Below are 13,441 nucleotides of genomic sequence, written 5' to 3'. Positions count from 1 at the left end.
CCCCCCAAACCTCTCCATACGCACCACGGTATGTGTGTCCATCGCACACACACACACACACACACACACACACAATCCCCTCCTTAGGCTGCGGGCCCTCGCTTTGCTCAGTTCAGGTATGGGTTAAAAAGAAAGCTTCGCCATCTTGCTCTTCAGAGATACGCTGCATGAGCCTTTCTAAGAGCCCAAGGCCCAGGGCACAGTGTCGCAGTCTGAGAGCAGAAGTTAATCTGACACCTGCTGGGGTGGTTGGGAAGGTTATTTGGGACAGCAGAGGACAGAAAACCTACTTGGCTTCAAATACAGCAGGGACTGGAGGTGGGGTGGGTGATGGGTTTGCGGAGGTCACTGTATCTGAATGCCCCATGCTTTGGCCGGTCATGTCTTGGATGGTCAGTGGGGCCACTTGGCCTTCTCCCGTCTGGAGCAGATGCACTGGTGGATCTGTGGTAGTGTTTCTGGGTGTCCCTGTCCTGCAGCCTGCCCCTTCTACAGGTACCTTCATAGCTGACAGTCTTTAGAAATGAGCCTCGGTAGCTGAAGGAAACTCAGCTGCTACACCCATTTCACCTACTCTTGTGCAAGGCATATCAGAGGCTCCAGCATCAAATAATTTTTTTTAAAGGCATGTGTCACCACGCCCGGCTGACCTTTTTTTTTTTTTTTTTATGTGTGTGAAAGAGAGAGAAAGAGAGAGAGAATTGGCTACCAGGGGCCTCTAGCCACTGAGATCGAACTCCAGATGTATGTATATGTGGGACATTGCATACTTGCTTCACGTGTCTGGCTTACGTGGGACCTGGAGATTTGAACATGAGTCCTTGGGTTTCGCAGGCAAGCAGCTTAACTGCTAAACCATCTCTCCAGCCCAAATAATTTGATCAGATATGGTAGCTGGGTAGTCCTAGAATCATGGAGCAGAACCATGTTATAGGTCTAAGGTTGAAGGGGGGGCAAGATCAAGGCCTTATGGAGGATAGCGTTGGAGGCGTCAGGCTACAGTTTAAGCCAGGGAGGAATCTCCCAGCATAAATAAGCCCACAGGTTCCTTGCTCCGTGACTCTCAAACTGTGAAGCTACTCCTGTCCTCTCATCTCCCTGTGTTTTTAACATGGATCCTGTGTGTGGTTTTACGTGTTGCTGCATCATCTTTTGCTGGGAAGGGGCAAACCAGTGTCTTCTCGGTCCAAACAGGGCACCAGTGACCCCAAAGAAACTGTTGCACCCAAGTCTCTGTCGGTGAACCACTGAATTCACTGGGCTTCCTTACAGGAGCCTGGGTGACTCCAAAATGGCCACATGCCCCAAAGTTTCCTTCCTGGCATGGATGATGCCTTCCTCATAACTACACAGCTGGAGTTCCCCCTTCAGTTAATCTCCCACAGTCCGATACTCCAGCACCTCCTGAGACCCAGTGCAGCTGGGGCAGAATTGCACACAGCTGGGAAGGAGGGGTGCGGGAGGGAGCGGCTGGCATCTCAAGAGAAGGTCTAATGGCCCTCCCCCTCCCTCCTTCCATGCCAACGGTCTTCTGCGGCTAATCCCAGCTGCTGTGGTTAAAATGGCCATGGCTTTCACGCACCAGAAGCTATGGTTCTTCAACACGCGCACATATGCCATCATATATCTTGAAGCAAAATAATAAGGTGAACCCCTGTGAACTGGTCCCTTGGCTTCTGACTGCCACACTGTTCACTGATCCCTCTGCATAGCATGATGACCGTAGGAGTTGTGTGTGTGCTTACTTTTGATAGTTTTCTGTGTGTGACTGTGTGTGTGTGTCCGCACGCATCCATGCTATGAAGTAGTTATGATGAGCTCTGTAAATTCAGCATTCTCAGACTCATGTTTTCCCTAGACACCCTGGCCCTCTCATTTTGCTCCTTTTTTCTCATATTCTGTGTGAAGGTTTCAGCCAGGCATTTTAAAGCCAACTTATCTTAACACATCTGTCTAGGTGAGCCGGGTCCACAGGCACAGTTGTGGTCCGTGTGTAACTGGCCCGCCAACCCCCTTCCTTCCACCCCGTTCCTGCCCTGGGGTCAGAGGCATCAGGGGGTCTCAGGGGAAGGGCAGATATAGATGGCAAGATGGGGAACTATTCTGAGAAACTCCTATCTGCCTGGGCTCTGTCCTGCCACATGTGGGGTGCCAGGTGCCCGAAGTGCTCAGTTACCAGTTGGTTTGCTTGAGTCTTGGGTTCATTGTTTTGGCCAAGACCCCCTGTGAAGGGGATTATGTGGATGCATGGATTAACTTGGATCCTGTGATTTGTATTTTTCTGTTTTTTAAAAAAATATTTTGGGGGGCTGGAGAGACGGCTTAGTGGTTAAGCACTTGCCTGTGAAGCCTAAGGACCCCGGTTCAAGGCTCAATTCCCCAGGACCCACGTTAGCCAGATGCCGTCTGTAGTTCATTTGCAGTGGCTGGAGTCCCTAACGTGCCCATTCTCCCTCTCTCTTTCTCTCTCTCTCTCTCTCTCTCTCTCTCTCTCTCTCTCTTTCTCTCTCTCTCCCTTCCTCCCTCCTTCTCTCTCTCTCTGCCTCTTTCTCTCTCTGCCTGTTGTTCTCAAATAAATAAATAAAAATAAACAAAAAAAATTATTTTGGGGCTGCAGAGATAGCTTAGTGGTTAAGCGCTTGCCTGTGAAGCCTAAGGATCCCAGTTTGAGGCTTAATTCCCCAGTACTCATGTAAGCCAGATGCACAAGGTGATGCATGCATCTGGAGTTCATTTGCAGTGGCTGGAGCCCCTGGTGTGCCCATTCTCTCTCTCTCTCTCTCCTTTAATAAATAAATTAAACAAATTAAACAAAAAAAATTTTTTTAATTTATTTTGGTCTCTTTAATAGGAAACGGTGGGGAGAGGTCTAGTTCAGTTTTGCAAAGCGGGGACATTGCTTATGCTCTTGCACACAGCACTTGGCATCTCAACTGGACACTCTGCGTTTACGCATTTGCTGGCCTAAGGCATCACTACCCTCACAGGCCTACACTGAGTTGACAAGTGACCAGGGGACCATCATGAGCTCCTTATCTGGGGCATGTGATGATGCCCCTGGGAGTGGCATGAAGTTGAGGGTCGGAGGAATTCTGCTCTGCAGTGGGTTGTTGTAGGGAAAAATACACCCATCTCTAGGAAGGATCTGGAAGGACAGCCCCATGCGGGGCCAGGCATCTGGCTAGCTGCAGGCGTGTGGGCCTAGGAAGAGGTATTGTGGTTGGAGAGGCGCAGACACTAGACCCTAGTGGGCTGAGCATTTTGTACAGGGGGAAAGTGCACTGCATCCTAATCCGAGTGGCCAGGGACACACTGGGCCATCGCGGGAGCAGAGGGCTGCATGCCGTATAGGAGTATTGAAGACAGCAACTGTGTCCTTCCAGGCCCTGGTCCAGAGGCTGGTTTGGATCCTCTGGCCACTCTCCACCCACCAGAGGCCTGGGCTACCCTTGCCACCTAAGGTGCTGGCAAAGAGGTAGAAGACCGTTGAATCATAGGACCAGCATGACCGCAAGGAGCCAGTGGGCAGCCTAGGATACAGGATGTTTGGACGCGGCCCCAGCCCACCAGGTGGACAGCAGCGGGCATGCATAGACATTGAACTCTGGAGTGACAGCCTTGTGCTTGGGCAGCGAGGTGCAAGGATATCAGATAAAGAGGCCACCGTGCTACTCGTTAGCGGGACAGGGACAATGCTGGGACCCAGAGGTCAGCTGCAATGTCAGGTCAGCAGAGCCCAGCTGGGTCAACTTTGGGGAAGCTCTCTGGACTTAGCACCGAGAAGAGCCATGGGGCTGAGGCAGGATCGCCGTGAGAACTTAGATCGTGGACAGAGGCCTGGGCTTCAGACAGCCCTCCTGGAACTTGTGCCCCTTCGTCACGTCTTCCTGTGGCTTAGGACAGGCCAGAGGTCCATATAGCTCCGGTAAAGCTCCTACACGGCTGTGGTCCATGGCAGGCCCTCACCGCTAGTCCCGTTCCCTTGGCAGGTAGAGCATGATTTCATCTTGCCTGCCGAGCGCGAGACGTTCATCGAGCAGATGAAGGACGTCATGGACAAGGCCGAAGACATGCTCAGCGAGGACACGGACGCTGACCATGGCTCCGACGCAGGGGCCAGTCCTCCACACCTGGGCGCCTGCGGCTTGGCCGTGGGGGAGGTGAGAGCCCAGGTCCTCAGGGAGCAGTGTGGCAGTTGCAGCGGGGGTAGAGGGAGGGTGGACACCCCTCAGCCCGGCAGGAAGGCCTGAAAGTCAGTTCTTGATTGCGCTCACCTCCGCCCCCCCTCTTTCTTGCAGGAGAGCGGCCAGTCTCAAGCCAGTGCCCCGGTCTATCAGCAGAATGGTGAGTCTGCCCCGCTCCAGCCACGCCTGTCAGAGCAGGCAGCCTCTGGAAAAATCTCTTTAGATGTGATCAGAGGCAGGCATTTGAGAGAAGCCCCACTGAGCATAGGTGGCTGGGGCTTTGGCTGTAGGTAGCCCCGGAAGTGTGGCGTAGTGAGTGTTGATGAGGGACCCCCTCATCTGGGAATGGTGGCCCTATTCAAGGAGCTGCTGCTTGCTGACTGGCATCACTTCCTTCACGGCGGGTGCTGAGGGCACTCCGGGAACTGAACCTGAGTCACTCTGTACTGTAAACCATCAATAAGGTGCCCTGGGTTAGCTGTCTTATACCTCGCCCCTCCTGTAATAGAGGAATAGGTAAATGTTCCTCCCTAGGGCTTTTTTTTTTTTGGTCCAAGGGCCTGTGGGAACCACCCAAGTCACGGAGGGAAACTTTTTAGGATTATAGATGGAACTTGGGTTCTCTGCTCGCACCTTTCTGGTGTGCAGTTGAGTTTTCTGTAGCTCCTGTGACAAATCCGGCTCAGTGGCAAGGGTCACCTGGCCTAGAGATGTCTGCTCCTCCTCAGCTTGCTCTTTATATTCCACTTCTTAGTCCTGCACACGGGGAAGAGGTGGTTTATCATCTGTCCGGTGGCTGAGCACCCAGCAGCCGACGCTCCTGAGTCGTCACCCCCACTTCCTGTAACTTCCTTGCAGCAAGAAGCCAGCCAAGGTAGGAGTAACCAGAGCCCCGGCCTCCTCCCGCAGTGACCCGGGGCTTCCTTGTGTGCAGCCCGGGGCCGGGGTGTGCTGAGTTCTTGGGGTGCCCAGGGCCGCCCCGCACCACGACTCCAAAGCTCAGGGCAGCCTGTGGGACTGTGTTGTCATTTCTCCTTGTTTTCCGCTGGCTCTGCCAAGACAAGGCGGCGTTGGCTTGAGCTGGCTTTGTTGTCTCCGCCGTGCAGGTGAGGCGTGGGCCGCGCAGGTGTGTGTGAATGAGCTGTGGGACCTTCCTGTCCATTTGTCTCCGGTGACCTTAGCGCCTGTCATTCTTGCATTGCAGAACACCTGTGATGAAGATACCCTCTGGGTTCTGCTTAGCATAAGGGGTCGGGTGGGAAGGGCCCATTCCATTCTGAAACTATCTGATTCTCAGGTGCCACACAGGTGGCCATCAGTGCTGCTGGGCGGCACCTGGGCCTGCAGACAACCGTGCACTTGCCCGAGAATGCTTTTGGTTAAATCGTGTCTTTTATGGTCCTTTGGGAAGCTAAAAGAGTCACTTGAACAAACTCAAGGACTAATTCCTTATTGCCTGGCAGGAAAGAGGAGCTAATTTAAGTGCCTTGGCCTTTTACACCGCATTCACAAAAACAGTTTGTAAGTCAATTTTGCTTTCTTATCTGTGTGTGTCCAGTGAATTCCATTGTAATTTAGGAGATGTATTACCATGGGGGAAAGGTCAGCCTAGAGGTAAAACCCGATGAGCCCCACATTGAGCTCTGGTCAAGAGGATGGGCCCAGCCTGGCCTCACCTGGAAGACTCACTGTCAGTAGGCGTCTTCTCACATACTTCATTTGCATGGCGTACGTACACTTGCAGGTCTAGGAAACCCCTGTAACGACGAAGGTAAAATTTCAGTGTGCCCATGGGTTTAAAGGTGTGGGGCTAAGAGCACAGAGTTAAACCCCTGTCCCTCACCTACACGCCAGGTGACCCCCTGGAAGCCTTTCAGAGCTAGTTTCTGTATCTGCAACAAAACAAAACAAGACAAAACAAAAAAGCACAACAGACCTCAGAGAACTGAGTCACAGGTATGCTCACCTGATTCCCCATCCACAGAAGAGGACCAAAGAAGTTTGATGATTTATAAAATCTTTTTTTTTTTTTTTTTATCGAGGTAGGGTCTCACTCTAGCCCAGGCTGACCTGGAATTCACTATGCAGTCTCAGGGTGGCCTCGAACTCACGGCGATCCTCCTACCTCTGCCTCCCAAGTGCTGGGATTAAAGGCGTGCACCACCACGCCCGACACTAAAATCACTCCTTGAAGACACTGGAAATCTGAAGATAGTGGGAAATGACCAAGCCCAGTTAGTGAGGGACAGATGAGAGGCTACAAGCCCCTGGGTGCACCTCTCTCACCCTCCATGGGTGGCTGAGTGGGGTTTCAGCTGCCTAACTGGCTGCAAAGGCCGCGGAGAGTCTCGGCGGCCGGGTGGTGGTGCTGAACTTCTGCACACGTGCTCACTGGAGAACACAGGGGCCCCAGAGCCTAGGCAACTCTATGAGCAGCAGCGTGTGATGAGCCTGCCGCAGGTAAAACGGCAGGGGAGAGCTCCCTGGCTGGAGGAGCATACTCCCCCCGCGTGTTGCTTTTCTCCTGAGTTCTCCTTTGCCTGGCTGTTTGGCACAGTCATGAAATTGGCTGATTTCAGAACAGGAGACACAAGGGAACTAGGAAGGGCATAGAAAGGGAGGAGCTTAGGCACACAGTTCCGTGAAACTGAACTGCTGTGTTCACCTCCAGCTTGCATGTGTGCGTGTGGAATATACATTTGAAAAACTGAGAATCATGTTGGCTGTGTGCTAATGCAGACATACCAGCATTCACCATAGCACTGAATGGAAGTCAAGATTGCATATCATCCAAGATGTTGAAAGTAGAATCCCACACCACTTGGCAAATGCAAATCCATAAAAGTGTCAGCGTGCATGGAAAATCCAACATACCCAACGACAGGGTGATGCAGACACGTTGGAGTGATTGACAGCTTAAAGCCGTTATTTCAAATATGCCCAAATGATCAAAACATTCTGGAAACAGATTTTAAAGTTGAAGGTGACAGGAAGAAAAAGTCAAAAGAGGAAGAAGTAGAAGAAACAGAAGTTTTCATACTAAAGAATGAAAATGCCCAGCATTATCTTACTGGAACATAGGGAAGAGAGATAAGAAAAAAATGAACAGAGCTTCAAGGTCCTGTGGTACAGTAAAGCCAAGGGTCTGACATTTGTGTCAGAGTTCTAGAAGAGAAAGAGTACAGAAACATTCTTGGAGAAATAATGCTGAAAACACCCCCAAAAGGGTAAAAGACACAGACCTAGAGACTTATATTATGAAGAAGCTAAGCAAACCTGAAGCAGAAATGTGTGTCTGTACCCGTGATCAATCCACTGAAAACTAAGAAGAAAAAGAAAATGCTGTGAAAGTAGCCAGAAAACGACATGTTGGCTACACGGAGTCAAGATTCGGATGACTGTCGACTTCTTAGCCGACACCGTGGAGCCCGGAAGGAAATAAAAGAAGCATTTGAAAGGCATCAACAGCCCAGAGTTCTGTCTTCAGAGAAATACTCTTTAGGAACGAAACAAAAGCATTGCCATTCTCAAATAAACTCAGAATTTTCTGGAGTACACCTGCTCTGAAAGAATTGTGGAAGATCTTGAGGCTGAAGGAAAATAACAGCAGAAGGTCTCATCAATCCTGAAGGCATGTGCCTGTCTGAGTGAATATAACAGACCATTTTTCTCTTGGCTTCTTAAGAACTCTAACCTCTGATTGATTTACAGCATATGCTGTATATATGTGTGTGTGTGTGTGTGTTATATATAATGCATAACACAACTATAATAAGGCAGGCAAGGTGATCTATATTTTTTTCTCTTTTTATTTTTTAAAATGTTTTATTTATTTATTTCAGAGAGAGCGAGAGAAGGAGGCAAATAGAGAGAAAGAGAATGGGCGCGCCAGGGCCTCCAGCCACTACAAACAAACTCCAGACACATGCGCCCCCTTGTGCATCTGGCTTATGTGGGTCCTGGGGAATCGAACCAGGGTCCTTTGGCTTTGCAGGCAAACATCTTAACCGCTAAGCCATTTCCCCAGCCCTTCTCTTTTTATTTAGTTTTTTTTTTTTTATTGGCAACTTCCATGAATATTAACAGTACACCATGATCATATTCGCCCCCCCCCACTACCCTTAAGGCTCTTGTATGCCAACTGAACCCTCTCTGAAGTGGTACATTACAGTTGATTCTAAGTAGGTTGGACAGTTGAGTATGTGTTTTGGAATTGCTAGGGCAACCCTGAAAGAATTATTCGAAGAGATACAGTCAAAATCAGAATAGGTAAAAAGGTCAACTAAAAAAAAAATCAAATAACTCCAAAAGAAAGTAAGAAAAGCGAAAGTGAAGATTTTTTAAGATCTAAAAACAAAAAGGAAAATAATCTCCCAGAAAACAATAAAATGGCAACCTGAATCTAAGCAGACCAATTATCAAAGGTAAAGGGTCCTACCTGAACGCTGAAGAGATGGATCCAAAGCAAGCAACAAGAAGAAAATGAACAACAGAAATCAGTGAAATAAAAACAAACAAACAAAACTAATGGAGAAAAAAAACAATGGTTCCCTAATTCTGGAGGTGGAGGCAGGAGGATCAGAAGTTCAAGGTTATTCTCAGATACATGCCAGCCTAGGCTACATTACATGAGACCTGTCTCCATCCTCCCTTCCAAGAAAAGATTCTTTAAAAAGAAATCTGTAAAATTGTAAACTTCTAGCAAGACTAGCAAAGCAAAAGAAACTGCTGGGCTGGGGAGACGGCTCAGCTGTTCAGGGTACTTGCTTGCAAAGCCTGCAGGCCTGAGTTCAATTCCCCATACAAAGGTGGATGCAAAATTTGGCGCAAGCCTCTGGCATGTGTTTGCAGCAGTAAGAGGCCCCAGCACATGCACTCACACACACACAAATAAATCATTTTCTGTTTGTTGTTTTTGAGGTAGGGTCTCACTCTAGCCCAGGCTGACCTGGCACTCACTCTATATTCCCCAGCTGGCCCGCCCAGAACTCATGTCGATCCTCCTACCTCTGCCTCCCAAGTGCCGGGATTAAAGGTGTGCCCTGCCATGCCTGCCTAATAACTTATTTTTTAAAATGCTAATGTGGGGCTGGGGAGATGGCTTGGCAGTTAAAGGTGCTTACTTGCAAAACCTGGCGTCATGGATTTAGTTCCCCAGTACCCACGTAAAACCAGATGTACAAAGTGGCACATGAATCTGGAGTTGGTTTGCAGCAGCAAGAGAACCTGGCATGCCCACACACTTTCTCTTTTTCACTCTCTGCTTTCTATCTCTCTCTGGGTCTCATACACATGCACAAATAAATAAAACTTTTTTTTTTTTTGTTTTGTTTTTCAGGGTAGGGTTTCACTCTAGCTCAGGCTAACCTGGAATTTGCTGTGTAATCTCAGGGTGGCCTCGAACTCATGGTCATCCTCCTACCTCTGCCTCCAAAGTGCTGGGATTAAAGGCTTGTGCCACCACGCCCGGCTATAAAACTCTTTTTTAAATATCAGTGTAAGGACATTGCTACAGATGGAGGATAATGTTGGAGTAGTATGAACAAGCTGAAGCTATAAATTAAACAACCTGCATGGAAAGGGTTAGTTAATCCTGCAGAACGCACCAACTACTACCTCTCACCCCGGGTGGACAAGAAAAGCCTGGCTTGTCTCATCACTATTGAAGAGGTTGGATCTGTGGTTAAAATCTCTCCCCAGAACAGTTTTCCATGCCCAGGTAATTCCACTGGAAAACTCTACCAAACCTATAACAACCTACAGCACCAATTCTACAAAATCCCTTCTAGAAAATGCAAGCTGAGCTAACACTTCCCGCATCATTTCAAGAGACCAGCCTACCTATATATATATTTACAGGCTTGTGAAAATTATATTTGGAGAGCGGATCTTTTTTTTTTTAGTGAAGGGTGATGAACAATGACTCATTCATATGTTTAAAAATGAACCTTGACCTTTAAACTTCATATTTTATGAAAAATTAACTCATAATAAATCAAATATAAAATGCAAAATTATGTTACTTTTAGAAGAAAATATTCGAGACCAATCTTTGTTATCTGTTGAGGTGGTGCTCTTAGACCTGATCCTAAAGATACAATCCATAAAAGAAAAAAAAAAACATGAACAAATCAGACATTGTCAAAATTAAAGTCTTGCAGTCTATGAAAACCATTGTCATGGGAAATGAAAAAGACCACCCACAGACTGAGAGAAAATAATTATAAATCACATAGCCTACTTGATTTTGGGGTCTGGAATATATTTTCAAATCTAAACCATAGGAAAACAACTCAATTTTAAAAAGGCACAACTGATTAGAAGAGATGCTTCATTCCCTAAAACCTGTTGTTCAGCACTATTGGCTACTAGGGAAGAGCAACGTTCAAGGCTATTTTCAGGAATATGTTTCATACAGCATGAAAATAAATACATGTTCGTTGTCTGGTATCCAGTCAGTATTACCAGATAGGATGACGTGAGAAGATGTTAGAATTAGTGGCCCAAGCTCATTAAGACAGTTCAGACCATCATTGTTCCCTGTGTTACGAAACCCATTGGTCAGCAACATAATTCACTGTACTGGTGAGCTAGAATGCAAAGGGGGGAAAATGCATATGATGGTAGCAGACAGCCACACATCGCTGGGATGAACCTCCAGGTCAGACACAGTTTATGTGGGAGGAAGAAGGGGTTTATTTGAAGCTTATGAATCCAAGGGATGTTCCATGATGGCAGAAGAAGTTGGCCCCCTTTCACAGGACTATTCAGAGAGAGAGAGAAAAGCCAAAAGTCACTACCACCAGCAAAGGCAGGGCCACCACTCAGGAGCCCCAGGCAAAGCTCAAGCACTTTGCATAGCTTAAAGCTGGAATTCCAGATCCGCCCCCACACCTAGGGCTGGACCCAAGGATCCACCAGTGACACCAAGTTACAAGCTTGACTAAAACTCCTGAATCAATTCAGGGGAGGAGGGTGCATTTGACAAAATGTGACAAGTATGAACATTCGCAGCAAACCTGGAATACAAGAAAATTTCCTCAACTTGAAGAGAATGTAAAAGCCTACTACTGATACACTGAATGACTTAACTCTTCCCACAGAATCAAAGAGCAGGTAGCACAGTAAGTCAATAAAATTTTAAAAAAATATACAGATTGAAAGAAATAACCAATTAGCTTTTTATTTACAGAAAAATATTTTGTGTAGCCAAGCCAATGAAATCCTTGCCAAAAGCCTACCAGAGTCAATACCTGGGCTGCATTGTGGAATATATAACCGTATATAAATATGTCTGTTGTAGTAACAAGAGCCGATAACATACAAACTGCTTGATGTTAGAATTGACAGGATATGTTCAGGGCCTTTGCTATGAGAACTACAAAGCAGCTGGTAGAAGTGAATGATCTAGCAAGCACCTTCTTCATTGATGAGACGATACAGTATTTTGCTGTATTGATTCTTCATAAATTGAATTCTAGATTCAGTGAGCAGCTGCAGTCTTTCTGCAGATTGCTAAGCCAACTCTGAATTTCACATGAAATGCACAAAATTTTGGAACTTGGAAAAAGAACAAAAATGGAGTACTAACAATAGCTACTTTAGTAATTATTGTAAAACTACTATAAGTCAGCACAATGTTGGCATAGCGACACACAAATAAATCAAGAGAAACAACCAGGGCTGGAGAGATGGCTTAGTGGTTAGGCACTTGCCTGCAAAAGCCAAAGGATCCAGGTTCGATTCCCCAGGACCCATGTAAGCCAGATGCACAAGGGGGCACATGTGTCTGGAGTTTGTTTGCAGTGATTTGGAGGCCCTGGCACAACCATTCTCTCTCTCTCTCTCTCCTTTACCTGCCTATTTCTCTCTCAAATAAATAAATAAAAAAATATTTTTAAAAACGGAGACAAACAACTAGTGTAGGAAGAGAACCACACAACACGGAGATGCTTGGTTTTGATCAACACGCTAAGGACTTGCAGTGAATGAAGGACAATCTCTTAAATATTGGAGTAGCTTGTACACAGAGAAGTGTCAGTCCATACTTCATACTTTCTATAAAATTCAGCTTGCAGTGGAACTTAGGCAAACACAAGCTTTGAAACTGTGAACTATATAGCAGGAAACAGAAAGATGATTGTACATGACCTTGGTTTCAGCAGCGACATCACAGACACAAAACCATCTGTAGAAGAGAAAAATTACTAACGTGAGTTTCTCGGATGTGACCATGTTTACTCCTTGTGAAAAGGCAAACCAGAGACAAGAAGAAAACACGCCCAAAGTATCTGTGTGATAAATGTGAACCCAGACAGTAGCAGGATACAATGGTAAGAAATTAAGTAAATGAAAACTACGGTATTTGACATCTCACCTAAGATATGCAAAAGCCAGACAAGTATGTGAAAAGTTTGTTACTCTATCAGAAAAATGAAAATTGAAAGCACAATGTGATAATACTTTACACATATTAAAATAATTAGAATTTTAAAAATCAGGGATTGATGATGTAAAGGAACCAGTTTTATACACAATATGAATTGGTATAACGACCATAGGCCTCAGATGCTATCTGATGACATTCTTAGCCCTTGGGTTGGTGGAAGCTGGGGTCTGTTCTTGCATTTCAAAAAGGATTACACCTGGGCTGGAGAGATGGCTTAGTGGTTAAGTGCTTGCCTGTGAAGCCTAAGGACCCCAGTTTGAGGCTTGATTCCCCAGGACCCACGTTAGCCAGATGCACAAGGGGGCACACATCTGGAGTTCATTTGCAGTGGCTGGAGGCCCTGACACGCCCATTCATATTCCCCCCCCCCTCTCTCTCTTTCTCTCTCTTTTTCTCTCTCTGTCGCTCTCAAATAAATAAATGAAAATAGACAACAAAAAACCTTAAAAGAAAGATTATACCTGATTGATTGTTAGTCAACAGGATGTTAGTTCAGATACAGAGGTGGACAGTAAATGGCTATTAAGAAGCTGAAGGCAGCCCAAGGTAATTTGGCTCTGACTTGCAACATTGCATCTCTCTGTGATCACAGGAGCTCTCAGCCTTGCTGGAAGTAGGTGCAGCAGATACAGCTGTTTTCTGGGAACTTCAGTTCACAGTACACGCACACATTACGTGTGCCTGCACACCTGCACACGAGTCTACCCACATCAATTCACATATGCATACTTACACACGTATGCAAAAAGTCCACATTTAAATATATTGTAGTTAAAATATTGAAAAAATTAAAGGATGCTAAAGAAAC

General features: G+C 46.7%; 1 protein-coding gene across 14 annotated transcripts in view; it reads left to right on the top strand.

Moving 5' to 3' along the window:
• Positions 1-13,441, top strand: part of Wnk2 (WNK lysine deficient protein kinase 2) — a 141,732-nt gene that overhangs the window by 86,809 nt on the left and 41,482 nt on the right. For all 14 annotated transcript variants that reach the window (XM_045161541.1, XM_045161547.1, XM_045161546.1 and 11 more), the window contains exons 16-18: positions 3,990-4,160; positions 4,299-4,344; positions 4,939-5,058. In XM_045161541.1, the coding sequence (XP_045017476.1) occupies positions 3,990-4,160; positions 4,299-4,344; positions 4,939-5,058 (337 nt within the window). The remainder of the gene's footprint in view (positions 1-3,989; positions 4,161-4,298; positions 4,345-4,938; positions 5,059-13,441) is intronic.

Source organism: Jaculus jaculus, chromosome 11 (genome assembly GCF_020740685.1).
Source record: "Jaculus jaculus isolate mJacJac1 chromosome 11, mJacJac1.mat.Y.cur, whole genome shotgun sequence".
Classification (NCBI taxonomy): Eukaryota; Metazoa; Chordata; class Mammalia; order Rodentia; family Dipodidae; genus Jaculus; species Jaculus jaculus.
Note: the sequence above shows the minus strand (reverse complement) of the source record. Positions and strands in the feature narration are given on the sequence as shown.